The sequence below is a fragment of the Chanos chanos genome, chromosome 4 (assembly GCF_902362185.1).
Source record: "Chanos chanos chromosome 4, fChaCha1.1, whole genome shotgun sequence".
NCBI lineage: Eukaryota > Metazoa > Chordata > Actinopteri > Gonorynchiformes > Chanidae > Chanos > Chanos chanos.
The window spans coordinates 11038801-11066753 of NC_044498.1; the positions used below are offsets into that span (position 1 = coordinate 11038801).

The 27953-nt window shown below is 40.1% G+C and overlaps 2 protein-coding genes across 2 annotated transcripts; one reads left to right on the top strand and one right to left on the bottom strand.

Moving 5' to 3' along the window:
* Nucleotides 1–908: 908 nt before the first annotated feature.
* aida (axin interactor, dorsalization associated) lies at nucleotides 909–7509 on the top strand. The gene is made up of 10 exons (XM_030771867.1): nucleotides 909–1015; nucleotides 1791–1857; nucleotides 2540–2593; nucleotides 2918–2972; nucleotides 3175–3238; nucleotides 3402–3505; nucleotides 4100–4222; nucleotides 4517–4639; nucleotides 5641–5758; nucleotides 6087–7509. Exons 1-10 carry the CDS (start codon nucleotides 909–911, stop codon nucleotides 6181–6183), a joined length of 912 nt encoding a protein of 303 aa, XP_030627727.1. The 3' UTR covers nucleotides 6184–7509.
* Nucleotides 7510–9678: 2169 nt separating this feature from the next.
* mia3 (MIA SH3 domain ER export factor 3) lies at nucleotides 9679–27434 on the bottom strand. Its single transcript, XM_030770948.1, has 28 exons — nucleotides 27314–27434; nucleotides 26307–26440; nucleotides 25460–25546; nucleotides 21971–24281; nucleotides 21351–21650; nucleotides 21118–21254; nucleotides 17973–18104; nucleotides 17846–17867; nucleotides 17628–17716; nucleotides 17433–17510; nucleotides 17231–17341; nucleotides 17050–17121; nucleotides 16804–16908; nucleotides 16600–16722; nucleotides 16347–16446; nucleotides 16198–16253; nucleotides 16016–16106; nucleotides 15758–15896; nucleotides 15425–15587; nucleotides 14982–15017; nucleotides 14809–14876; nucleotides 14411–14508; nucleotides 13482–13595; nucleotides 12594–12662; nucleotides 12423–12469; nucleotides 12091–12156; nucleotides 11302–11614; nucleotides 9679–11143 (listed from the first exon to the last, which is right to left on the bottom strand). The coding sequence occupies exons 1-28, from the start codon at nucleotides 27432–27434 to the stop codon at nucleotides 10695–10697; spliced, it is 5631 nt and encodes a 1876-aa protein (XP_030626808.1). The 3' UTR covers nucleotides 9679–10694.
* Between the last annotated feature and the right edge of the window lie 519 nt (nucleotides 27435–27953).

Consider the following 27953-nt stretch of genomic DNA (forward strand, 5'->3'; position numbering starts at 1 on the left):
ACACCAGGAAATGCCATAAAAATACAAACACAAGAGCGTCTTCCTGTGTTACGTCTGAAGACGTCAGATAGAAAACTATTGGTTGATTTTCTATGATGTAATATTCCCACTGTGTGATTGGATGTTCGCTACTTTGTACAAGTCAAGCCGGTGCAGGATACTAAACATAGATACAGGCGGAATATTATCTCAAATGATTGAACGATCACGTTAAGACTGTCCTTTCACATCATACTGGTTTGTCTGGATTTTAAAACAATGTGAGAGGGCAGTCACGTAAATAGAACAGATTTTTGTTGCGCACGGAAGAGTTTAAAAAAGTGCTGAAAACAATACAGATTCACGCAATACCGAGAGCTTCTTTTTCAATGGAAATCATTTATTGAACACAAGTAGTGTCTGATGACACAAGATTGTTGAAACGAATGGATCATACATGCGATCTCAATCTGCTGAACACAAATTGGTAACCGTAATCATAAAGTGGCACAGAAAGTCCCCGAGAAACCGCTCAAAATGTTAAAAATTTGCCATTTCACCACTAACACAAGCTGACAGAGTGTTCGAAAAACCCCACGTATTTCATTCTATAGCAACCATATTAAATACCTCCTTTAGAGGAAATATCATTTTTTTGGTGGTGACATATCGTTTTTGTTCTACAGCAAAGGCTTTTATTTCAGTTGTTTTCTGCGACTGGCTTCGTATTTATTTTAAGGGGCAGGACTTCCGTTTTAGTACTGGCAGTTTGGTTGTACTCGCAGAAGGGCTTGGTCAGTATGTAGCGTATCGCCGGTTTATCAACCAGCTTGGGGACAGTCAGTTGGGATACAATGCGGAGTGGGAGAATGGAGTCTCACCGGCAATGTTAACCTGAAAACATATCGTGGAAGTCTACCCCTAAGAAGATGTCAGATGTCACCAAGACCGTCCAGAAATGGCACGCGAGTTTTAAAAAAGGCACGGACTTTGACTCTTGGGGACAATTAGTGGAAGCAATTGATGAGTATCAGATGTAAGTTGCCAACATTTCAGTTTGAATCATTTGACTGCTCAGTGTCTGTCAAAGACAGATAGATTAGAACGGGCTGTGCCATTTTTTTGCGTGTGTTAGTGTCTGGTTTAGTCATCCTTCAGCTAACCTGTGCTAGCAATAATATTACTATGATCTCGGGCTAAAGAGCAAATTTGCCTGCACAGAAACATTTGTCAGCCTACCTGCTATGTTACTTGATAGCCGAACTTAAAACCGGGACCAATGTAAAAAGAGTACAACAAAGTCACAAACACTGTGCGTAGTTGTCTGGCACCACCATTCTGTTAGTTAGCAATCGAACTGAACTTTTGCAGAACACGAAATTATCATACGGTTACTTTTCCGACAATACATTCCGCAAGTGCAACACTCCTGAAGCATTTGGAAATTGACGGCCACACCCTCTTATTGTTGTGGGTGGAGCTTTGTCTGTCTGTCAACCTTTTCCCACGTACGCCTGTCAGGGGACATAGCGTCTGTAATCAGTTTTCAACAAATACTGAAGTTTATTGACCTCTACATTAAATTGTTGGTGCATTCCCTTACGTGCTGACCTTTTCTCCTGGCGTGGTTATTAGCTCATGCTGCGTCGCTCTTATCCATGAGGGGGCACGGGATCAACAGATAGTCACCTCATGGATATTCTCTGCATCCGACAAGATCATTATGTAATATAGTATCAATCAACGTTGTGATAAAGGATGTTATTACTGAGATGTTTCATTCATGCTGCATCATTGTAATGTTCCTATAGACTTGCAAGGCAACTACAGAAAGAAGCCCAGTCTTCAAATTCCTGTGATTTCACTGAGGACCAAAAGGTAAGCACTTTGTTGATCAATTTTATCTATCTGCAAGTCAGCAAGTGGCCCCCCTTCCCTCTATTAAACTTGTTAACTGACCTCAGTGATTTTTGTCTGTTGACATATTTACCTTAATTTGGTATGGAGCAAAATAACACTTTTGTATAGGTGGTATGGCGGTTAAGACAAAGATAAATTGCAGTTTTTTGTTCAAACAAAGGTGTCTTATTTTAGACATGGAAGTCCTTACAGAGTAGCAACAAATGAGAATGCTAATGAAAATATGCAAGAGCTGAGGAATTTAAGGATTAAATGAAAGACTCTAAATATTTGGAAATTGTGAATGTCACTCTGGCCACCGCTATGGATCTTCGTGAATAATTATACCAGCAGTTGAAATAATCATTTATTGGGATCTTCACTGATAGACTGATCCAGCAATTTATTGCGGTCTCTTTTTCTAAACAGGCAGGCCATGTAAAATTCAAAACAGAGGTGATTACTTTCCCAGACCATTTAGGAATGGCTCTACAAACAATTAGGTCTAAATTGAACCGTTAATCCTAAAGTGTTTGTATTGCACAAGTCTTATAAAATGTGAGATAACATTACATGGAGTGTGTCATCTGAACTGACGTTGTGTGACTCTTTTGTGATGTGCAAAGTTACAAGCTTTTAAATATTGTCTTCCCTTTGCCAGAAAACTTTAGGAAAGTGTGCAACATGCCTTGAAATGAGAAGCGCTGCCTTACAGGTTGGTAACTAACAGTAAAGTTGTTTTAGAAGCCTTAATAACAGAAACCACAATCAGTTGGTTACATTACAGATCACTAATTGATGTCCGCAAAGTCAGAACAAATCGGTTTCATGATTGCTATGTAAGAAGAAATCACTGCTTAGATTTTCTTTTTTACAATTATGCAAGTACACAATTCAGTTAATTAGGAGATATTTTATTTATGAATAACATTTTGCTAGATTTTAACTCCTAAACTCAGCTGTAGGTAAATACAATATCATTCCCAAATGCAGGATTAAAACCATTTTAGACCTTTGTAACAATATTTTATATTTTTAGTGCACACAATCCCAAGAAGATTTCAAGTTGGAGGACCTGAAGAAACTGGAACCTAGTATGTATATTCTGCGCAACGTAATTTTATTAATCTAAAATGTCCTCCTGGCACAGAGCAGAATTTTTATCGCACGACATGGAGAAAGGAAACATATACAAAAGCATATGTTTATATAAACATTCAAGCATAATTTAACAATAAAACCAGAAATTTGATGTGGCTTTTACACTGCCCTTTGTGTGATTCCACTCTTGAACAGTCATCAAGAATATCCTCACGTACAACAAAGATTTCCCGTTTGATGTGCAGCCAGTGCCTTTAAGGTAAGAGATGTACTTTAGTGAGCAAGTTTTCTAGTAATGCACATGAATCTTGGTGCAGTCAGCATAAAGTCAGTCATTAAATATTAAAAATTGCGATCTGAAATCGCTTTGAGGTATAGAGTGCAAGTACAAACACGTTCTAATATTAGTGCCCCTCCTAAAGGAAAATCCTTGCCCCAGGGGAAGAGGAGAATCTGGAAGTAGAAGAGGAAGAGGATGCTGCCACAGGAGCTGGTTCACCAGAATCCTTCCCCTCCAGAGTGCCAGGTACACAGGCTACTAATTATGTTTTCTTCAAGAGAAAAACACCCACCTCCCTCTACTCTTAGAGCCTGTGTATTACTTTATTATTTATAAAGGGAATTTATGATGGCAGATTGTGTACCTGCACCATAATTCGCTTTGAGTTCTCAATAGCTTCTTTGACTTTAGACATCATTTTGTTACTTGAGGCAAAATCAGCATCACTGTAAAGTACTTAATGGAGATGGCAGTCGCTGGAGTAGGGCGCATACATTTATAGCAAAGTTGTTTGAATCTGCAATGTAATTGTATCCTCTTGATGAGGATGAGGTGACACTGTGATGCGGAGTGATGTCCCCCCTGATCAAACCGTCAGTTTTTGTAATGTCTTGTGACATTGTGTTATGTACGACTTCTTTATTTTTTTTCCTTTTCTGTCGGTGCTGTGCATGGCTTCATCACTTTGTCTTCCACTGCTTGTATTCAAAGCTTTGCAAGGTATGACTGCTGACCTGAAAGCTGAAATTCAAAGTTCTGTAATTCAAGAACAATAAGCATACATTCTCTCCATCTGAGAGTCCAATACAGATAACTCATGACATTTTATGTCTCCAACAGGTACTTTGTTGCCACGACTACCCTCTGAACCTGGAATGACTCTACTCACACTTAAGATTGAGAAGATTGGTCTTAAAGACGCAGGGCAATGCATTGACCCTTACATAACAGTTAGTGTAAAAGGTATATCACGTCAGAGATGAAGCACTATGATTGCTGATAAAGTACAACATCGAGTCCCTTGGTCCATTTAGATAATTGTGTTGTCTGTGTTGTGTTTGTCATTTGTGCTGGCAAATATACTTGTCATGCTGAGTTTGTGCTTCTGCCATTATACAAAGACCCAATAACATATTGTCACCTGTTCCTCACTCCGAAAATGTTTATCGATTTTGTGTCCCAGGAAATCGGCGTGTCTGTTGAGTGGAGGTGATTGCCTCGCTCTAGAATGTGACTGTAGCTTTGTTTTCTGTGCAGACCTGAATGGCGTTGATTTGAACCCTGTTCAGGACACTCCAGTTGCTACACGCAAGGAGGACACATATATTCATTTCAGTGTGGACGTGGAGATCCAGAAACATCTTGAAAAATTACCAAAAGGTAAGACTAGTTGAAGCCTGTTAGACAGTCGTGTTCATGTCAACAGCGAAACGTGGCAAAGCTGCCCGCGCCGGTTAATTAACGCCGCACACAATTCATTTCATTGTTTGCACATGTCAGTTATGTCGCCAGTCACCAGAGTAATCTATTTGCCTTTAGAACTGTCTTGCTTCGGTTGGGAACCGAAGATAAAGACCAGCGATGCGTTGCAATTTAGTTAAACCCTTTCTTTGATTCATTAAATTGCTCAATAATCAGAATCAGTAGTTATTATCGTGACATGCGCTGGGTATTCGCGGTGCCTTTTAATACATGTTGCCACTCACTGTAATAATAATCTGCTTGCTGCGTAATACAAGTTTTTGCGTCAGCCCTCTATACTTACTACAAATACTAAGTCTACGGTTTAATTATTACTATACCTGTTATGGGAATTGTAAAATTGAAATAAAATTGAAATAAAATACATCGTAAAACGTAACTGCAAAAATTGCTTTTGACATGAATTAAAAAAAAAAACAAACCACTAGTCAGGTTTTTTAATTTACATGGTTTCAATCATTTATTTGTTGACGCTGTTATCTTTAACGACATAATATAAAGTCATATTTATTGTTTGTCAGCTTTCGTGCTGTAGAGTTTCTCACACACGCACATACACTGATTGCCCTGTAATAAGAAAATAATTTCCAAATGCTGCAACCCGCAATCTCTGTCACACAGTCTCCTTGCTCTTTGATCTGACTGTGGTGCCACGCCTTGATTCAGTCCTCGTTACCTGCACGAGTGTTAACTCATTCGCATTCTCAGCAACTTTGTGTCATTCTCTTGTCTTTGCAATTGTGCTCAGTTGCCTCATTACTATAGCAGTTATTGTTTCTAAAAAAGTTCATGTAGGACTGAATAAACTGCAGTTGAAGTGCATGTTTCGTTTAGCTCTTGCAGCTGGACTTTACTGTGAGTAGTCTCATAGCAACCAACTGTATTCACTCTTGTTCTAGGGGCAGCTATTTTCTTTGAATTTAAACACTACAAACCCAAGAAAAGGTTCACCAGCACTAAGTGCTTTGCATTCATGGAAATGGATGAGATCAAACCAGGTCCCATTGTAATTGAGCTGTAAGTAATACATGAAACTGTTTATGTTGTACAATTTAAAATAGATGATGTTATGTACATTAAACTAATCTGCTATGTCTTAGTCACTACAAATTAAGTTTCTGCACATTTGCAGACCATCCTTTTCCCACACTTATCCTCAGCACTGATCTGTCATCATGAATCACTCACATGTTATTTTCTTTATCCTGACATTGAACATTGACCTTTTCATAGTTGTCTGATTTATTATTATAATTATACTTATTATTATTGTTATTATTATTAATATTTCTACCAGTAGCATATATAACACTTGTTAAATCACAACCGCTAATCTTAATATCAGGTACAAGAAGCCAACTGACTTCAAGAGGAAGAAGCTTCATCTCCTGACCAAGAAACCACTCTATCTTCATCTTCATCAGACTTTACACAAAGACTAAGGCCTGACGTGGGCACAGGCATGTGAGACAACATCCAGACACTAACACAACCCACCACACACAATTTACCAGTTGAAATGCACACAAGATATCTGCTGAAGTTTTGGTGGAACACATCTACATTCTTAGCAATACAGACTACGACATGATTCTCATGTCACGGGTGTTTCTCACCTGAAGAGGGATGAGGGTATGACAAGATCCCTTGGAACTTAACAGTATGTGGCCTATTGAAATTCTTTGCAGCATGACATTTTCTGAAGACAGATTAGTCTCCTCCAGAAGTTCTGACAACCCACCACACCTCTGGTCTTCCTCAGTCTCTTCATGTGAACCGAAGAAGAGGCCTTGGTAGACACTGAATTGTCAGTTGTGGGAGGTGCTCATGTAGCTATGTTCTCATCAATAAGTGCCAGTGGTCTACTTTTCTGCTAAAACCACTGAGGAGATTGATGCCTGTATTCAGCTTGCTGTTCCCTTGCTTCAGTTTTGAGTTCCAATATCACATATGTATTCAAAGTACTTGAATGGAATTAACTGTTTTAACTTTTTATAAGTACCATATGCCCAAAGAAGTGAGCAAGACGTGTCAGAGGGTCTAGCACAGTAAAGTGAAGGAGTCAGTGATGAGATGGAGAAATATTGTGAGGTAACCAAAGGAACTGGCAGGTTAGTTAGCTGGCTAATGAAAAGATGAGAAGTTTTGGCACATGTGTTACTTCCTCATGGTCTTTGGCCTCCACTGTTTTTTTTTCTTCTTTTTTTATTGTTACCTTTGCATTTGGCAGTCCCTCACACAATAATGATAAAGTGTCACGCATGTAAAGACTGGCTTCCCATATTTATTGGCCAGTCACCTGAAGTTCAGTCACAGTTTCTTTAAATCTCACAAGAAGACAATGTTGAGAAGAATAATTTTCCATTGAAGTCATCAGTTCGTGAACAAATATATTTGTCAGTTTTGAGTGGAAATTGTAGTGCCATTCATGAATTTGAAACTGGAATCATAGCCAGTAGCCCAGTCCCGAATGAAACCCAAGCAAACACACACTAACCGCTATGAATAACAATCACCAAGTTTTGACAAGTGCTTAAACATCTTCAGTCAATACCTTGCATATGTTGTTCATAAACCTGCGAAAGTGAGAAATCAGTGGTGGTGCTAACATTGCTAGCTGCACAATAACATGCTGACCATGTAAGTGTAACAAATAAACAGTTACAAGTGAACTAATATCACGTGATCTTATATTGTATGTACATGTTTAAGTAAAGCCAGTGAAGCAAAACCCACTGAGTCTTTAATAAAACCCAGAGGTAATGTGAAAAGTGCTCTAGCAACCAATCTCTTGTCATTGGCACTGCTTGGGCTGCTATTGAGATTTCTTTTTCAGAATACAGTATAAAAATAAGTTTGCTGCTAAGCAAATAACAATTGCACAATTATTAATCATTTCAAAGCAAGGAAAATTCAGTCTGGTCGTTTACCTAGGTGTTTCAGAATCAAACAAATGCATCTACGGAAGCTTTGTTCAACAGATATTCACACTGTACACGACTAAATGTGTAAAAATTGTGGTTATCACCTAAGTGGCTACAAAGTATGTACTTGATGCTCTATTGCCATTAAAGCCTGTTTAATTAAATTTATGACTTTACCTCTATGGCAACTGTTACCAGAGAGAGACTCGTGAACTGAAAACAAAAGGTCATAGATCTAATTTGTATAATCAAGAGAACAGCACAAACACTCAACCCAGCAGAAGGTAGAATCTACTGAAAATAAGGCAACTTCAATCCCCATGTTTCATGAACAATAGTTAAGTCTGGTTATGTGACCTATTACAGCATAGTGTACAATTAAAACGTGAAAAGTGGAGAACAAATTGGTTATGTACTAGAATGAGTCTGTAAGATTTTGTTTAAACGATGTGCATTTATTTTTTTAGATATTGTTATCAGTTTAGGATCCCCATCAAACCATGCGATGTTATTATCCTTTTGATCAAAAGATTTTCCTGTATTTCATAACATTTGATTTATATTTTATTTTTGTAATGTCACAGAACCAAGTCTATGACTGAACAGACTACAGATCTGATACATAGTGCATAAATGTTTCCTATATGTACATTATGCATGTACTGCTTGTCTGGGAGAACTGTTTATAAACCATTGTATTGAACCATTAGACCAAGTACTTACACTGCTTTAATTTCTAATAAATGACAATGCTGCTTACACTCCCTCGTTACTCAGTGCATCACAAGAAATGGCAGAAAGTGTTTTAAGGGCCTAATGTACTATTCAGGCCCAATCTTCCATTCAGTGGATATACGACTGAATAGTATCAGCCTGTAGCAGTCTGATTGGCTGAAATTGTACCTGCAAAATAGCATATTCTATGAGACCACAATGAAAAAATGTATAGTGAACTTATGTGCAGTGAGTTGCACTGGGGTTATGTTTACCATCACATTTATTATTAAAATGACACAGCAATTGTCGAGCTGTTCCTTTGTAATGTATGATTGAACAAAGTGCATCTCCCTAAATGATCCGAAACCATGTTTTAAAACTGTATGGGCCAGTAGACAACGCCCTGAGTATAAAAACACAATAGATGCTTTACACTTACAATCTGAGGTTGATTAAGTCTGGTCGGTACTCCACAAACCCATACATCTAATGGCTAAAAGCTACCATGAGCAGGTCTGCCTTTAGACGCTTCTGAGGTTATCTTCAGACCCCAGGGGCTGGCACATAGTTATCTGACTCTGTGATACACTGGTCAGCCACAGGTGCATGTCTGAACTGGAAACCAGGTTTTTCCACAGTTTTTGAGAATGAAACTGACCAGTTTCAAATATATTATTGGCAGGGAAACACAACTAGTTGTGTTCATTATGGATGTATGTCCCGTAAGAGCTGTAATATTTATAGACTTTCATCAAATCGCTAGAGCCTCAATAGGAGACACGACATTTTCAGGCATATAATGGCAGTATGGTATGTAAGATGGAAAAAGATGTTTTTGCTTAAGAGTGGTCAGATTACATCTCTCTCTAATTTGAAGCTATAGATTCAACTTCATTTACCAGTATCAGGGTATAATATCATGAAACACTGAAAATCTACAGCTTTCTTGAATCCTGACTCATCCGTAAGCAGCGTTATGGCAGGTGGTTAAACTTGGGTCTCTCTATTCTGGGGCCATGAGCATCACATAGTTACGGTTTCTCAATAACAAAATGAAAATGTTAATAAAATAGACATCCGCTGAATCGGCAATCTGCAAAAAGGATCACACTGGCAAAATGATCTGCAAATGAACAAGGACTGAAATGACTTTACTGGTGTTGGATATAAAAAGAAGTCAGGAATGTTCTTGGGGTACAACAGTAGAAGCGGATAGCTGTTCACATACTTTTCAGAAATATAAATTTGGAAAAAAAAAAAAAAAATCTTAAAAATATGTGCATTGTTGTTCCAGGTAATATCTAGGTGTTGTAAACCTGCATTTCCTTGATGAGGTGCAACAGAAAGATGCGTCAGAGAATAATCTTCACTTATTTAGCTAGATTCTACGATGAAGCAAAGCCTGTTACTGTTTGTGGTCATTTAATTCATATGATTTTAATGCAAACACAGGAAGCATACAAACATTCTGTCAATATGACAGCATGTGGGTGTCTTTCCCCATGGAAAAGATATGACAAAAATAATACAATAAGAGCACTAAAAAACAGACACGCTGACCATTCTTCATTTTAGGCAAAGCCAAAACTATTACATATTAAAAATCCTCTCAAGGTGGTTTTAGATTTGAACAGAATATTGAACAAAATATTGAATATGAAGCGAGGCTGTGGTTTTAAAGAAGTTAACTTAAGGGTAAAGGCTAAGACTTCAAGTACCTATACCTGCTGTTTTTCCATATCAAGAATATCATACCTGCAGCAGTATATTAGTAAAGATTCTATGAATGTATTAAAATAAGTTATATTTCTCACAATCATAATTATTCACAACTTACCTTTACAGTTTATTACGGGGCAACAGCTCTGGGTTATCATCAATCATAGCCAAAGTTGTTGTTTTGTTTTTTTTTTGCCCCCCTTCTTAAATCAAACAATTTGTAAAGGCTTTTTCCCTCTTAAAACACTATTGGAGGGGAAAAGAAATTCTCCCACATAAAATAGAAACATTGCACAATGCGCCGCAGCAGGCAAGTGGCAAAAAACTCCTTAATTTCCTTATCTGATAGTTACTGTTCAGAACGAGCAAGATGGTGAACAAAATGTGACTTTTCTTTTTTTTTTTTTTTTTGATGCCTTAATACTGAAGCAATTTTTTTTCAATGCACTGAACTGAATGTTTATTGACATTTCTGACCAAAAATAAGAAAAGAAAAAAACCAAAATGAATTTAGTCTAGCAGTGGCTGATGGTTTTGCCATCTCGGTGGTGGTGGTGGCGGTGGTGGTGGGTTAGAGCCCAGAGTTCAGACATTTAAGGACTGACTGTGTCTGGTCCTGCCCTTTGCTCTGTAGAACAATCTGTAGTCTGGGAGGAGGCCAGTGGGGCAGCTAGCGGACCGTCTCTGGGATTATGTGCAGAAGCAGGGTCTTGAGGTGGTGCAGGCCCAGGGTTGTCTTTGGTACCAAACGGAGGGGGTGGCATAGACCCAGGTGGGGGCATATTTCTGACAGGTGGGAAGGCTCCAGGTCTTGGCATAGCTCCAGGTGGAGGCATACCTCCAGGTGGTGGCATAGCTCCGGGTGGTGGCATAGCTCCGGGTGGTGGCATAGCTCCGGGTGGTGGCATAGCTCCGGGTGGCAGAGGTCGGGGTGGGTAGTCCTTCGGCCCATAAAAGTCAGGGTTGGGGCCATTCTGTCCAAATGGTTGGGGAGGAAGGGGTCCCACAGGTGGGTAGTCCCTTGGTGGCAAAGGGCCTCGGCCTGATGAAAGACAATTTTAATTGAGGACGGCATAATTAATACGTAATTAATACAGCTAAATTACAAACAAGCTGCCGAAACACAATCATTGTTAATCGGTTATTAATCAATTATCCTTGATTCTTAAAATATACTCTAGAAAAATGCGTAGATCGTACCAAACGGGGGAGGAACAGGTCCGAAATGGCGGGACGGAGGACCATAGGGGCCAACGGGAGGAGGTGGTCTGAAGCGTGGGTCATGCATGGGTGGTCCAAAGCGCAGGTCAGGAGGAGGAGGTCCAGGGGGCATCATGTTTGGCTGTCCATTGGGTGGTCGCATCATGGGAGGAGGTGGTCCATTTGGTGGAACTGGGTAGGGGCCATCCATGAGTGGGGGCCCGTGTCCCTTTGGAAGGGCATTTGGGCCTGGACCCGGGGAGTCTCTGATTGGTGAAGGAAGGAATGACCCTTGGCTCTGAGATTTAGAGAGCTGTAATTGAATTAGAAAAGGAAAAAACAAACATAGGGAATTTAGTTTACTCAATAGTACGGCTGATTCCAAAAACAAAAAAACCCAAAACAAAACAAACAAACAAAAAAAAACGGTCGTTTTGTGTGACGCCGTGCGTTAGTTTGAACAAAAGGCTATTTAAAACTCCCACAGCCATGCACCAGATGAGAGCCCTTAACAGACAGCCCGCCACACACAGTAATGTCAGAACATCCCAGAAGCTTCAGTCATGTGACTATGCTTCACACAGGCTTTTGGCGGGGGGGGGGGGGGGGGGGGGGGGGGGGGGGGGGGCACCTTGATTAAAAGTTCAAGCACCACTGAACAGTTCTCTGAGCGTGTACATGTGTGTGAGTTTGCCTGTCAGCAATTTGACAGAGAGGTTTCTAAGTGCAAACACACATACATGCACACACACACACTTCCACAAACCAGCACCGAGCCACCATACTCACTGCCTCTGTCGACTCTGTGGAGGCCTGTGTTGAAGTTTGTGTCACTGTATCCACTGGGGTTGTTTGCTTCATCACAAACACCCACAGGACACAGATGAAGGGGGAAGAGATGTATATGTGACTATTGGGGGTATTACACACTTCCTTTTTTGTTACACATCTTCACAGAGGGAGAACACATTTTGTCAGCCTCTCATTGAGGCGCATGTTACCGTTGGTCACATCCAGAGCTTCACAAATATTCATCTACTGCTTACAGACAAAAGTACAAAAAAAAGAATGGGGAAAAAAAAAAAAAGCTTCTTGCCTTGATTTGATGTTAATAAACTTACCGATCCTTCTGATGTGGTAGGAGAGGAGGTCCGAGGAGCATACATATCTAAAGGACAAGATGATAAACGACCGTCAGAATTTAAATCTGAAATCACCACACTAAACAGTCACGCGTGCCCTTAAAGGAGCTGTGTCTTTCCCTTAGGCCATATTAAAATGGTCTGCTATACCTGGTCTGGCAGGAAGTGGGTGTCCGAGGTCAGAGAAGCGTCCATGTGAGTCAGAGGGAGGCCATGGTCCTAAACCAGAGAACAAGCATTTAATAACAGTCATGACAGCGGGAGATCTACGCTTTACTCTGATCTATCTGTCCCATAGACTTTTTCCTGCTTTTCCTCTTGGTGACTGAAAATATAACGCTGATCAATCAAAACAACTGCATGAGTGTAAAGTAATAATCAAACGAGAGATCCTCCTTTCTCTAAGATCAGTCATTCAGACTACTGCGACCTCTTTATAAAAAGAGATACAACAAACAATGCCTATGATGTTAATCATGCCTTTGCTAACACCTCTTTTAAGCTGTCCTGTTGGTAAACATACATGATATCAATGTGCACTCCTTATACAGACATGCAAGAAAAACGCTGAAGGAGAGGCCTCTAAAGATCAAAAGCAATAATCCGATCACATAGGTGTCGGCAGACTAATCCTGATCAAAAGAAATCGGGAGAAAACAGAACTGGTGAATAGTGCATAGAAGGGGTATCAATGGGGGTGACTGAGGTGAGTTAAGGAAAAACACGGATGCGGTAGAAGAAGAAGGTAGAAGAAAATCAAGCGATGAGAAAGGTGTTAAGAGTTTCACTAAGGTGATAAAGGCACAGGATGAACTGTGGAGGGGGAAAAGAAACGACCTGATCAAAGGCATCAGGAACAATGTCTGATCACTGAAGGGCTGTGAGCAGAAAAGGCCGATGGCGACAGAGAAGACGGATACGCAGAGAGAGAGGACGAGTAGACACAGGTGGGAAGGGAAGGATGGTTACGCAGATAGAAAAGAGGAATGTCCTTGGTTTTGGACCAAAAAACAAAACAAAAAGAGGGGGAGGACTTACCAAGGGGCTCGTTCCTTCGGCCCACAGGGGCAGAAGGGGGGCGCCCCGGACCCTCTATCATTAAAGGGGGTGAAGGGGCACCCCCGCTTACAGGAGAAGGCCCATATGAGTCGCCTGTTTGAACCAGACCAACCGTTTAATTATCACAGTCACCAATGTTACAACAATCCCTCCCATGGGACCCAAGTAACAGCAAACAAAGAGAATAAACAAATGAGAGTGGGGAATTATGTGGTGATTTTATACACAGTCGTATCAAAAAGTCATACTTTGTTCAAAATACCCTAACAAATCAACAGATGCAGATGTAAAATGCAGCTAAAGCTGAACATAAGATGACCGCTGAAAGATTCAAACTGACAAGTGAACATTTTGAAAAAGGCCACCTTTATCAGTCACACAAACCTAGCGGGCTCGTTGACTGTTTACTGCAGTCGTCATGAGGGTGAACTGTAGCGTCCCCCGCGAAGCTGAGATGGAGAATTCGCTCTTTTGAGTACTTGCCTATGTGTCACTTTACTCAACGTCAGGAAAACTTGCCCAAAATCAACAATCACTGTTTTTTTTTATCTCACACATTTTTTCCCCCCCAGAAAAACAAGTTGTTTCATTGCCACATTTCTCCCAGCAAGTCACCAGCAGAAACACATTCCTTGCACTTCCACACCATTGTAACAGAACAGAGCTGATAATAATGCCTCTCTGTCATGACACTGCACAGAAATAACACTCGGTATTCAACATATTCTAGCAGCGACGGACAAAGTCTAGCGGCAGTACACCACGGCTCATAAAACAAATGTCGGGGATACGCTGGCAGACACATCGATAATAAGGCATTGAGACCGATATAAAACTAAATTACACATGCTCAAAGATGTAAAGACTGAGGACCAGAGAAGGGGGGGGGGGGAGGGGGAGGGGCTCACCTCTGCGCATGGGGGGCATGTGGCGGTCCGGTTGAATAGGAGCAGACTTCATCAGGCAACGCTGTAACTCAGCCTTTTTGTCACTGATCTCTACCAGTCTGAAAAACAAAACACAAACGTAAACATATTAAAACGCTTAACGAAGATGTTTGTACGAAAAAAACAGCTGATAATTGGGCTGACGAAACCCTTTATCCCTAATGGGACCTGTTTTAGGTGTAAATTCCCAAGGTGGACTCGTTAATGAATATCCATCAGCAATGATGTAACCACGGATAAAAACAGAGCTGGGGCTCAGGTCTGAAACCCACTCAAAACTGACTGAAATAGTAATAACGGCTCTCCGGGGACCTTTCATCGACAATTTGCTTAGAAAGTCTCTCAGCTGGTGGACTCACTTCTGACGCAGGTTAGTCATCTCCCTCTTCTCCTCCACCAGAGCTCTTTCTGACGCACGGGCGTTTAACTGTAGAGTAAAAAACAGCAGATTCACGCGGTAAGAGAATGCTGATTAAAAAAAAAGAACTGGATGGCTGATGGAAAACATTAATAGCTGCAAACTGACACTTACCCAAGACTCATGGGCTTTCTTCTCAAGAGCTGAGATCTAGACAAATATAACCGAAGAGACGGTGGTCAAAACATTTTGCCTTTTTAAAGTACGGCCGTAATCTCATTGGCACGAAAGGCTGTCGATAAGAGTTCTTGTCCCTATCATTTTGAATGATCTGTGATAAACTTATGTGTCCTGCTCAGAGGACCTCAAACGTTGAACCTCAAATCGCTCTCCAGGGAGCCATTAATATTCTTTTAAACAGTGGTGAGATTTCAGGTGCACTCTCGTATGGAAAAGACTCAGAATCTGACATACTCAGATGTGGATAATTAATTTCTAAGGCAAAGGGGAAATGTATCCGTGAAGCTGATTCCTGCTGATTCCTGAGAACATAATTTACGCTGGATTCCTGAATCAGAGTTGTTCCACAATGGAAAGCTTAACGGCAGATGTTTTACCTGGGTCTTGTAGGAGTGCTCGGTTTTCTGCAGAACATCTTCCAGATCCTGAATCCTCTGTTTGTAGGTCTTCAGCTCTTCTTCGGCCCTCATGGCTTTGCCGTCCACCTCAGAGAGTCGGGACTCCTTCTCCCGTCGCTCCAGCTCTTCCTGGGTCAGTTTCCTGTGAGACCGGGAAGTCACAAGAGTTCTTATCTTTTTCCCTTCTTCTCAGCTGCTGGACAACCATCTTAAGAAGACTCCCCACCCCCACCCCCAGTCTCAATAACGCAAAACAACATTTAAAAATGAGTAATTACATGAAGTCTAAGGTAATTGTGTGAGTACACTTACCGCTGTAAGGCGTTATCTTTCTCCATGTACATCTCAGTCATGATTTCCAGTTTCTGTTGAAGGGTTTTGTGTTGGTTTTCCAGGTGAGATTTCTCATTTTCTAAAGCTGACCTGTCATGCTCAAGTTTCTTAACTTGTTCTAAAAGGAAAAAAAAAAAAAAAAAGGTGACGTGTCATAGATGATGAAACCGTAGCTCAGGGACAGAGACAGGAAGAACAAAGCAAGTGAAACAATAGAAGCTATCCAATATGTCAAACCTTCAAGTTCTTGTCTAACTTTTTCCTCGCCGAGCAATTTCTCCAAATATCGGTTCCTTTCCTCTTCAACAACAGAAATGGTGGTCTTGACCTGTAAAGAAAATGAATCAGTGTTAAGGTAAAGAATGTGAGAGCCATTTGGAAACATCTCTGTGCATACTGAATCTTACAGCTCAACCTACCCTTGAGACGTCCATCATCTGTTTGAGTCGGGCTTTCATGGCATCACTCTTATTGACTGAAATAAACCGTGTCACGTTAGACGCTTGTATAAGGCAACAATAAATAAGTGTTAGGCACAAATAAAATGCGGAGGTTATTCATGATTCACCATTAGTGTCTCCGTTTGCCATCTTGGCGTCGCCTTTATGAAGCTCCTCAGTGTCGCAGGCATCCAAGTTCCCCAACTCAGCAATGCAATCAGACAAAACCTACGGACAATGGAAAAAGAACGCTTTCAGAGCATTTTAAAGTGCACACCTTAAATTTCGATTACGTTTCCTCTTCATATAAAAACACAATATCATACAGAAATAAGAGGTTGCAGAGTGCCCTTTAGAACAACGTAAGGTTATCAAGCTCACATCAATTTCAGTTTCCTTATGTTTGAGAGCATCTTCCAGGTCCTTCTGGGATTTCTGATAGACTCTGATCTTCTCGCTCAAGTCCTTGTGCTTCTCCTCCCACTGCTTAGCATCGCGAAGCAACTGAGAGAGGGAAACAAACGCAATTAGCGCTGCTGAAAACAAACGACCGAACTAGAGGGAGAAACGCGTCGTATTACGTACGTGTTTCTTCTGTTCCTTCAAAGAACCATTTTCCTTCACAAAACTGGTGACTTCAGCTCTCAGGGCATCCTCTCTTAGCTTAGCCTCATCCAAAAGGACCTGAACCTAAAAAAAACCCAAAAAAAACAAAATCCAAACTAACATTAACATTTGACAGAAATACACCACGTTAGTACTCAACATTCTTTGGTTATAAAAATAAATAATGAATTTGGTATGAATCTCCATTTTCCACACAACACATACCTTTTCACGCTCTTCACTTTGAGTCTTGATGACGAGCTGGAACTTTTCAACTGATTTGTGCAAAGAACCAATCTAGGAAAAAAAAAAAAAAAAAAAAGAAAAGACTCACAAAGTAGGTAAAAAACAAACAAACATTTAAATAAAATTCACAAGTTTAGTACAACATGCAACAACAGCATACCAAGTCACTAAGTTCTTTGTTCTTTTTCTGTTCGTCCGTGATCTCTCCATGTAAGACAGAAATGGTCTCAGTCATTGTGTCTGTTTTTTTCTGCAGTTTTTTCAAATGTTCCTGAAGGACAAAAAGTAAAAACACAATGTCTGTGAAAGAGCCTAGGCAAAGTCTTAACCAAAAGATCAAATGATCTGGCCGTGTACCACACCTGAAGCTTCTCCTTTTCTTGCTGAGTGCAACTTTGCGATTGTTCGGATTCTTTCAGCTGGCTTTCACGCTCTTTGATCTGAGATGAAAGATATTAAAAATATAGACATGAATACCCATATCTATAAATGAATTAATTGGCAACCATAGACACAGAAGGAAACAGAAATAGAAATAAATTTAATCAAAAATTCACCATGGCATTAAGTTCTGTTATCTTGAGGAGTGCATCCGATTTTTCACCGTTGAGTCGCTCAATCCTCTCTGCAAGCTGCTTCTCGGTCACTAGAACAAATTAATGAAGAAAATATGAGAAATGTCACGTTAAGTGATAAGAAGGGATAAAAGTGAGAAAAAGCAATATATGATGTAGCTGATACTTTTATAGCAAGACTGGATTGAAAAGACACTTACACAGATATGTTCTGCTTTTGACCTGTAGGAAAAATGAGAGAGCCAGCTAGTGAATTTTTCTTACTTATAATATGATGATTTTGGTGATAATAATAATAATAATATTCCTAACTGTGAGGAAGCGTACCGCAAGCACGGTCCTCCAGAAGAACACCAGGAAAGTGACGATTCCCACTGCTGCCGTAGCAAGCACTGGTTCCCAAGGAAGTCCATGGAAAGTAGGCCCTGGCTGCCATTCTTCAGGTAGGGCTGCAATTACCTGAATACACATACACATATGCATAAGCTTGTCACATCCCCTGAGCAGTGTCTGAACTGCATTCATGAGGCTTTTTTTTTCTTTCTTTTTTTTCCCCAAATAACAGGTTTTTGTTCTAGAATGGCTGATTTCTGATGACAGAGGTGGTTATCCATCGTGTTGAGTGAATACATGGACACACTACCCTTAAAGGTCCTGTGATCTGTGGATAATGTACATAGCCAGTTCTTCAAAAATATAGAAACATATGGTTTCATTAGTTTGACATTAAAGCAATCTCCATGCACCAAAACACTCTTTTGCTTCAGCTGCCCAAATGAAAAAAAATGAAAACTTGTTTAACACAAAGCAATTCACGTCTGAGTCACTGAGTCAATTAAAGGTGAATAAGTTCTTAAAAAAAACAACACTTCCATATGAATAAAACACAGGATATGTTTACAGTATTCACATTCCCAAATCAACAAGGAGCATTTGAAGGTTCAGTGGACTTTTGCCCCGGCTAACTCATGTCACAGGGGTGCTGCACAACTAACTGACCACATATCTGTTCGCACAAATATGTTATGTAAGACGTTAGATCCCACACAAAACTGTATGAAACATAGCTTTGTTACCATGGCTTTGATTTAGCATATTTAAAGGATTTGGATTGCTTCAAATGTTTTTGTAAAGGAATACACACTGGCCCTGGTGTATTAAATATTGCACAACTGAGACGGAGGGCATTCTGGCTCACAGTTCTCTGTAATATCCAGGGGAAAGGGTGCTTTGACAGCGCTAAGTAGTTTCAAGCGCCTTGACTGAAATGCAAAGACGCTGTAAAACAGTACAGTTTAAAGTCCTCAAAAGTCCAGTTTTAAATACATTACGCTTTCGACTGACAGACAACGAGACAGGAAAAAGAATTTCCGACTTCATTAAAGGGCACACAGACTATACGTATTATTCAAAGTAACTTCTGTATAAATGTGTATCTAAGAACAAATCGCAAATCAGTAAGACTGCTGTTAGTTAGCTTGTTGGTTTAACCATATGTTATCGCGACACATTGAAAACCTCTATGAAGTATCATGAATAACAGCTGATTACTCACGTCTTTAAGCTCTGTAAGAAATAACACGTAAAAGGCAGCAGACCGGTCAAGTCCGGACTGAGGTGAAGTAACTTTTAGCGGTTCCTCTGAATGCATCCCGTAGTATTAGGAAGTTAGCAACATCCAGCTGCACGGGCAGCTAGCTTGCGTCAGAGAGGTTGGTACACCGATATATACTGAACAAGAAGCCGCGAAAGGTGTGCTAAATGGCGGACAGTTTCTCCATGGCAGGTCCTTGCTAAACCTCAAAGCTCTCGGAAGCTCACCGGTTGTGAGGCTATCAGCAACAAGCAATCACTTGTCTAACAGTACTTCCTCTCGTATTAAGGCCTATTGGAGATGGCTGCTGAAGCAAGTATAAATAACGGTAGCATAAAACGCTCGATATTAATTAAATTAGGCCTCAACTATCTTTTTTACGTGAAAAGCCAGCGAACAGCGATCACATTGACGTAGCCTTAACTGCTATATCCTGGACTTCAACCCACAGTCAAAGATATTACAACGAGTGGCCCAGATGGACAACTTTTACTAAACAGCTGTCAGGCTAACTAACAGAGACTGCATATGACCATATAAGGAAGCAATGAGAGGAAGTCTTTTCTCTTTATGTATGGCAGGCGGTGGAAGAAAGCGAACTGAGATCAATAATAGTCTTCAAAGAACGAAGCACCAGACATTTGTAGCAGATCCTACTAACAAAATTTGCATTAGCAAACAAACCCGAATTTTAAAATCTCTTGCATTGCTGCTATTTCAAATTTGCCTTTATTTTTAACGAGAACTTCATTTGGTGGGCGTTTTCTTCAGGGATAACACATGAATATTTGTATTGCCTGCCCACTCCTGTTTAACCATACAATTATTAAATATTTTAAGTCCAAGCACTGTGGTGATCACTTCCTGGGTCAACTAGGCCTACTCCATGACGAAGTTCCTAAATGAATATACAGTTTGCTCTCTGGTCTTTTTACGCGATCTGTGGCTGAAACCAGGCTGTAACACGTCAACATATACAAACGTTGAGGAGCCATTCCGTCACTAGAACGCGACACCAAAACACCAAACAGCCCGTACCTTAAAGCGAAATCGTAAAATATTAGTCGTAGTTACTTAGTGTTAAAAATATTAAAAACCTAACCTAAAAGATTCACAACATCGAATAAAATCGAATAAAAAGCTAAGAAACACCTGAAATATGTTTTACTCACCCTTCCCAGATCGACAGCAAGCCATGTGTAGACCAAGTTAAACAAACATACAGCGTAAACTAAAACTGTTGTGCTGGACATATCATATCATTTGTAGTCAGAGAGATGAAAATAGTGTTTTTCTTATCAAAGCTGAAATAAAATCTACACCGTGCCGCTACAACTGTTTTCGAGAAAAGACACACGCATCCAAGAACGTTGTAAAAAAATATAACACACACCATGGAAACCGTGGGGCATCACAACAAGACGCTAACGCAATGGCATGACGAAATAAGAACAGTACCCTGCATATTCTAGGCACAAAATTTCTTGGTCCGTGAAGGTGTTCACCGCTAATGTTCCACTGGATTCAGACCACAAGTTACCTCAATTGATCACATAAGAACTTTTCCATGAGCAATCTCGTGAATCAAATGAATGCGGTATTATTCCTATCCTCGCTGCCTTAAAACACAACGACCGTGTTCTAGCTTTCTTAAGAAGCTAAAGCAACGCATGTGCAGAGCACTGTTTCAGATTCGTTGTCCCAAAAATAGCTTTGGCAAAGAGTAAATAGTCATCATCACACACCCTTCAAATTTACATTTGACATTTCATTTTTCACCATACCAAAAATGTATGTGACGCGAAATCCCCAGTGGATGCTGATCCTGTGTTTGTTGTATCAATATGTCTCTATTATTCAATACGAGGCTTCACTCACCATTTCTGCATACACTCCAAAGCATTCCTGAGACAGAGAAAGCAGATCTCTTGCATAGGCTAAAAGTGCAGCCGTAGAGAAGACGCTGTTTTCGCCATCTTCATTAAAATCAGAAACGCCTGGGGATTCCAGTGAACCTTGAGATTCAAAATATTTACCATTTAGACAACATCCTCACCAAAACACTTAATGGAGGAGGTAAAAGTTAAACTGAAGGTTTTCAGTTTACGAACCTGAAGATGAATGCTCCACATCAAAACCAAATCCCATATCCAGTGGACTGTCCAAAATAGCTTGAGGTCCTCTTTGTACCTCTTCAGGGTCTTTGAAGTTTGCTTGGCTATCTTTATTTTTGTTAAAGTGACCTCCATCCTCAATGCCTATGTCTTGGCTATGTGGCAAATTATCATTAGGAGTAACATCTTGTGATTTTGGATCATCCTCTTCCTCTAGGACTTTAGGTTCTTCTGCCTCTTCAGTGACTGTAAGGTTGCTGACCGACTCGTCCACATCCTCATGATGAACTGCACTTTCTGAAACAATAAATAAACTGCCTCATTAAAACTCATGTAATAGTTTGTCTCATAATCAACATTGTTGATTATTCAATATGGTTTATTTCTTTAGGTTCTAGTTTGGTGTGTTTGAAACTTTCAATTTTGGTCAAATTTGAAAAACCTAATCCAGCTGATGTATGTAAAATAGTGGCCTAATAAAATTCCATGTCAAACATACTGTAAGCACATATACTCCACATGCAAGTTAGATATATCACTGTGGCAATTACAAAATTAATCCATTAAGTTGGTACTAACAAACATTAGCTTTTTTTTTTGTCTTTAGCATGACTCACCAGTTTCAGTTTGATTCTGACTCTCTTCGGCCAAAGGCGTGCTATCACTGGCCATGGAGTACTTCTGCCGCAAATGGAATGCAAGTTCCTGAAAATCATCTAACAGGGCTGCCTCCTCATCGTACATGCCTGTGTCTGGATCCTGTGCATGGTCAGAGGGCTTCGGTTCTCTGGCATCTAGCATTTTCTCAACCTCATCCAGAATGGAGTTTTCTGAGGTTTCTAGGACTCTCTCAAGTGCCCTCTCTACATCTTCATAGTTATCTGTCTGAGACTCCCTTATAGACCTCAGCTCCTGTTCCAGGTCAGTGAACATGGCCTCAACTCTAAAGAGGTTTTTCAGGCCTAAATGCTTCTGAAGACGCTTCATATCCTCCTCCTTGAAGTGGTCCCTTAAGATAGTCAGTCTTAGCACACTATCGCTGTACTCAGGTTCCTCGTGTTGGTGAGAGTCTTTTGACTCCATAGACTCAGTGTCATTTGACTTCTCAGGTGCAATGTTATCTTCTTTCTCATTTAGTGAATGTTCGTGGGATGGTTCTTCACTTTTCTCTGTATCATCATCACTTTGTTTGGGTATATCCTCATCTCCATCCACTTTGTGGTCAGATTCAACCTCCTCAGTCTCTGGTGTTTTATTAACCTTGTCCATTTCATCAGGGTGTTCTGTCTTCATAGTAGACAGCAAAGCGTTTTCATCCTCAAGGAGCTCTTCTACATCATTCTCTTCTTCTGCTTGATGGCTGACTTCCTCTTCTTCTTCTTCTTCTTCTTCTTCTTTGTCCTTACGATGACTGTGTATTTTTTCGTTCAACATATCATTAAACAAATTAGTGTTATCTGCTTTATTGCCCTGTTTGACTAAATCCTTATCAGATATTGACTCCACCTCATTTTCTGTTTCTTCGACATGTGATATGCTGTCAGATTCCTGGGATGTTTCACCTTCTGACATGCTTATATTAGGATCATCTCTATCAGCAGAACTCTTAACTTGTTCGTACAACACAGGTTTCATGTCATCTGATTTAGGTTCTAGATGATCACTTTGTGAAGGTGAGTCTGAGGGGGTGGAGTCTGCAATGTGTTGTTCTGCTTGGTTATCTTCATCGCTAGGAACAAGCTGAGGCTGATCATTTTGATCAATCTCTTCTTCAGCATCACTGACCTGTGATGTTGCAGAGCTCTTCTCAGAAAAATCGTCTGGCTCTATAATGAGACTGGATTCAGTGGGTTCCTCAATTTCCAATTGTTCCTTTGAGTATTGGTCCTCTTTTGGCTCTTTATGCGTGTCTGATGGCAACATCTCTTCCGGCTGTTCAATCGTTTTCTCAGATTTAACTGAGTCAGTGTCCTCCTCTTCATCATCATCATCATCATCCTCCTCCTCCTCGTCTCCAACTGGATCAGTTCTTTCTCCTCCACTAACTATTTTGAAAACTGTGTCCCCCAGTGATGACCACATGCTCTTATCCTTTACTGTTTCTTTTTCTTCAGCTGGTGTTTCAGTTGGTGTTTCTGCTGGTGTTTCAGCTGGTGTTTCAGTTGGTGTTTCAGTTGGTGTTTCTGCTGGTGTTTCAGGCAGGATCTGTTCCTCCTCTGCCTCAGCTGGATTTGGAAAGTCTTCCTCAAAATAAGAGGGCTCTTCTACAAAAGAGAGAAGAGGGGGTTTAACTGGATCATCTTCAGTTTGATCACTCTTTTGATCCTGTAATGCATCACCTCTGTCTTCTTCTTCTTCTTCCTCTTCGTCAAAGTAAGGAGTCACTCTCCAAGTGTCCTCGTCGTCTGAGGTGACAGCATCAAATGTTGTCCCTAGTGTGGTTTGCAACTCAGGCATGTCTTGGCTTTCAGTGACATGTTCATCTCCCTGTAAATCAGCAGCATCTTTGGGTGAAGGTTCGTCTAGTGTCTCTGAGGGGTCATCTTTGGTTTGTCTGAGATTCGAATCTAAATCTGTATCATCTGCTGTGGCATTCCCTGTACTATGAGATTCCTCAGGCTCTGTTTTCACAGTGTTTGCCTCAGTTTCGGGGGGAGCTTGTGAGAGTTCACTGGGCTCTAAATTGCTGGGATCTCCTCCTTGTACAGCCTCATGAGCCTCAGTCTCTCTGCCCTGAGGCTCATTGCTGTCACCTTCTTTTCCTTCACTATCCACAGGAGACTCTTCAGGAGCTGTCTGCAAATCTTCTGCAACGCGTCTAGCTGCTTTAGTTTGATCATCTGTTTCTTCTGAGTTGCCCAACAGCACATCAATATCATAGCTGTCGAACTTATCAAAACCAGTATCAAAACAAACAAAGTCTGTTTCCTGAAAGGAAAGAAGAAATGTCAACATTACAAATCAAGAACAGTTAAAAAGTAGGGATGACAGATAGTTGCAACATAGCAAAAGAATACTAAAGCCTTAGTTCACAGAATAGTAATTCTCTGTTGACTGCAAACACCAATATAAATAAATGAAGAAAAGTGACTTTAACATAGACAACTGCACATAAGGACAAATATAAAACTGACAGATGCATTCATTTGTGGGAGAAATCTCTTTTGTGAGGCCAAATGCAAGCAAGTTACATTACTAAATATAGTGCTTGTTTTCATAGAGGGTGGTGCATTTATCAGCACTGCAGTAACCTCCCTGATTTATGTTTACTGTTGTCATTAAAAGGCACAGTCTGTTTTTCCTCCACAGGTACTTAAGCCTGATGTAAGTGTAACTATTTGCCCATGTGAATGTGGCTCAAGCCACCTCAGCACTCGGGAAATAATTTATATCCAACACTGCAGGATGGCAGTGCTTCATAAGGATAAATCCACCAACAGAGCAACTGTATGGACAGAAAGGTCTTTTGTTGTCCAGTGAAGCATCTCAGGAAATAACCCTCCAATTTCTTAAAGCACCCAAGGTTTGAAGCGTTTATATTTCCAGATTTCAAAAGGAAACCATCTCCCTATAGTGTTACAGGAAACTCAGTCCAAAGGGTACAGGTGGCCTCCGTTCAGTGATCCAAAAGCTTTGTAGTGTTCAGCTGAAAAGAACATAATCCTGTTCTTTCTAAGTAATGATCTAGTGTTAAAGGATATCACATTCATTATGATGATAAACATCAAGGATGAAGTCAATGGTTGGGGAAAAACCCATTGAGGAAACTGAACTGAAACTCAATTTGAATTACTGGAAGTTGATCAGTACTCCATGGAAGTCAATACAACTGGAGCGCTGTTCAAATACCTTTGGATATGGTCTTCAAAAAGTAATTTCTAAAATGTCTAATGAATAATTCAACATGAATATTAATCACTGAGGATGCATCTTCACTAACCTTTAAACTGCCAATTCAAAGAAATAAGTATTAAATAACTTTGACCATGCTGAACATTTTTCCAATTTATTTGGTGGATTGCCTATTACCTAATGTAACTGAATGTTTTGTAATTATAAATAACACACATTCCACTCTCTTTAAACTCAACAAATGATTTGCTTACCTCTGCTGGAACTTCTAATTCTTTATCTGTATATATATGATTAATTATTAGTAAGTCCTTTGGGAAATAACCAAAGCGGGTTCCAACCTAAACAAAGCAGAGCACAAAAAATATTAATATGACAAGAATTATAGTGTGCCACAAAACAGTTTCCCCCTATACATGCAGATGAGTTTTCCTGATATCTGTTCAGGTTTGAACAATTATCTTTACCCCGACAGTTTGAGGAAAAAATAAGTGCTGTTGATTAAGAGCAGTACCTTCAGTAAATCTACAATACCTTCTTTCGGGCACATACACTGTCAGCAAAGCTCAGGGTTTTTATTTTTACTTTTGGTTGAATAAAAGAACTTAGCTTTGGTTTGTTGACTTACAATGCTAATGACAATTATATTAGGAAGAAATCAAAACAGCCATTGTTCAAAATCAGTAAGAATACAACTGACCAAGACAAGGTTAGTGTATAACCTCCCTATCTCAGAAAACCAAGCTTAGCATACATGCCTTGCGCCAGTCTCACAGTATTGGGTTTTATATGTCATTACAGGCTCTTGGGATCTGAGTACAAACTTCAAAACCACTTCAAAACACTGATGGTCCCCGTCTTTGAATGATAAAATATGTGTAAATTGATAGTTGATTTAAGTAGGGAAGGATGACCACTAGCATGTCAATCAAAGATAGATATATGAAAATATGGATTTAAAGACCAAATTTGAGGTAGTTTACAATAGTGAGAAGATTGAATGTCAAAGCATGAGAATGACTTGCCATTTCACATTTGGGTAACCTGATTTGCAGTCACAGAGACACTGGCATAGAATTAATTATTAACAGTGATACTTACACTCCCTGCCCACACATCTGACCTATGTCCTGAGAGTTTATAGTACACATATATTGTCTCTCCCTTTTTAAAGTCTAAAAATCGACAGTCTGGTCCAGAGAAATCCTTTGCCGCTTTCCCCCGACACAGAAGCACTGCAGAGAGGAGAGGAAACACAGATTGGGATAAGCTTGCTCAGTTTCAGTACATGGCAGTATATACAAGTAACGTTAGTTACTCTATGAGGTAAACCTTCCGTACTCCGTTTTAAATTTAGGCAAGGTAAGAAGACAGGCAGAGACGTTCTCACTATATTTTTATTCACCTTCTTCAGACATACGAAGTTCACTGACAAAACCGTCCGTGGCAAAATTTCAATTCAGATAATATTTTTCTCAAATTGGAGTACAAACCAAAGTTAAAACTGGGAGTTCATTTTTCATCAAGGCATCAATCGGTCACAGAACGAAGATAATAATGTTAGCCTGCCATACAAAAATACGAAGGTGGAGGAACTGACATGAAATGTTGTCATAACATCATCCAAACAGTAAATACTGTTTTTAGCAGTCACAAATGAGTGAGTCAATTAATTAAGCTACCTAGCTATTTGCAGGAGTAAATAACATAGAGGCCTTTGATGACTATATTGACTTTGAATACTGTGTATGATCTAGGTTCCAGCTAACATGATAGATTGACATTTCATTTACAACAATATTCATTATGACTATTTTATGACTGCACACCAACGTTAACAGTAGCATTAATGCTAACGTGCTTAGCTATGTTTACTGTCTTAACTTCGGCAGGTAATCATCAGCGTGCGGTTTGTGGATGTCAGAAGATAAGACACTCCGACTGGACTCGGAATGTTATTCTGACCTTTAACATACATACTAACTTTAAACAGTGATCTGTGTATTGATTTTTATTTGGAGAGGACCGATTTAGAGATTGATTTCAAATGTTGCTTTCGGCTGATCGTAGCATTCTGGCTAAAACTTCACGCGACCTTTGATACTTACTGCTACATTCTTCGTCGGCGCATCGTTTAAAGTCCGAAAACCTCCTATCTGTGACGGCTCTGTTAAGCGACACTTGAATAAGTAGTATAAAGATATATAAGTGGTAACCGTTTTCAGCCATGCTGGCAAACAGGGATTTGGCTGGAGACTGCTTGAGCATGGGCAAATCAAGCCGACACGTCAGCAGATCTGCAGAACAAGCCCAACGTATTCAGGATGTTCCCGGCGGATACACAGAACGGGAGTCAAATTACAGATCTTGAAACCTCAAGACAATTGATAGAGCGAGATTGTTTGCAGAAATGATAACAAAACCACCACATACCCTTACCAAAGAAGTGATCAGATAGGCAATATTTATTTTTCACGTGTTAAATTCAGGACCTTGAGTTAAATGACCAAAAATACTTTTTTCAGTTTGAAATCCCTGCGACCACCCTCAGTGTTTATCTAAGCACCAGAAAATTCATCCAAATTCTGAAGTGTGGGGCTAAATCTGGAGCAGGGAAGAGTTCAGTCTGGAGGCTAGTTTTTCGGATATGCGTCTTACGAAGCAAGTTACTGCAACATTCTTCTGGAACATACTGTTTATATAATACACCGAACTGATTTCTGTTGTAACTGAATCACCGAAAGAATT

Excerpts from the sequence above, each read along its gene's own strand:
- mia3 (XM_030770948.1), bottom strand. The coding sequence starts at position 27,434 with ATGGCTGAAAACGGTTACCACTTATATATCTTTATACTACTTATTCAA. Across the intron at positions 16,107-16,197 it reads AGATGATGGACGTCTCAAGG|GTCAAGACCACCATTTCTGT; the intron begins GTAGGTTGAGCT and ends TTTTCTTTACAG. Across the intron at positions 15,588-15,757 it reads AAAGATAACGCCTTACAGCG|GAAACTGACCCAGGAAGAGC; the intron begins GTAAGTGTACTC and ends CCGGTCTCACAG.
- aida (XM_030771867.1), top strand. The coding sequence starts at position 909 with ATGTCAGATGTCACCAAGACCGTCCAGAAATGGCACGCGAGTTTTAAA. Across the intron at positions 1,858-2,539 it reads ATTTCACTGAGGACCAAAAG|AAAACTTTAGGAAAGTGTGC; the intron begins GTAAGCACTTTG and ends TCCCTTTGCCAG. Across the intron at positions 2,973-3,174 it reads CCTGAAGAAACTGGAACCTA|TCATCAAGAATATCCTCACG; the intron begins GTATGTATATTC and ends ACTCTTGAACAG.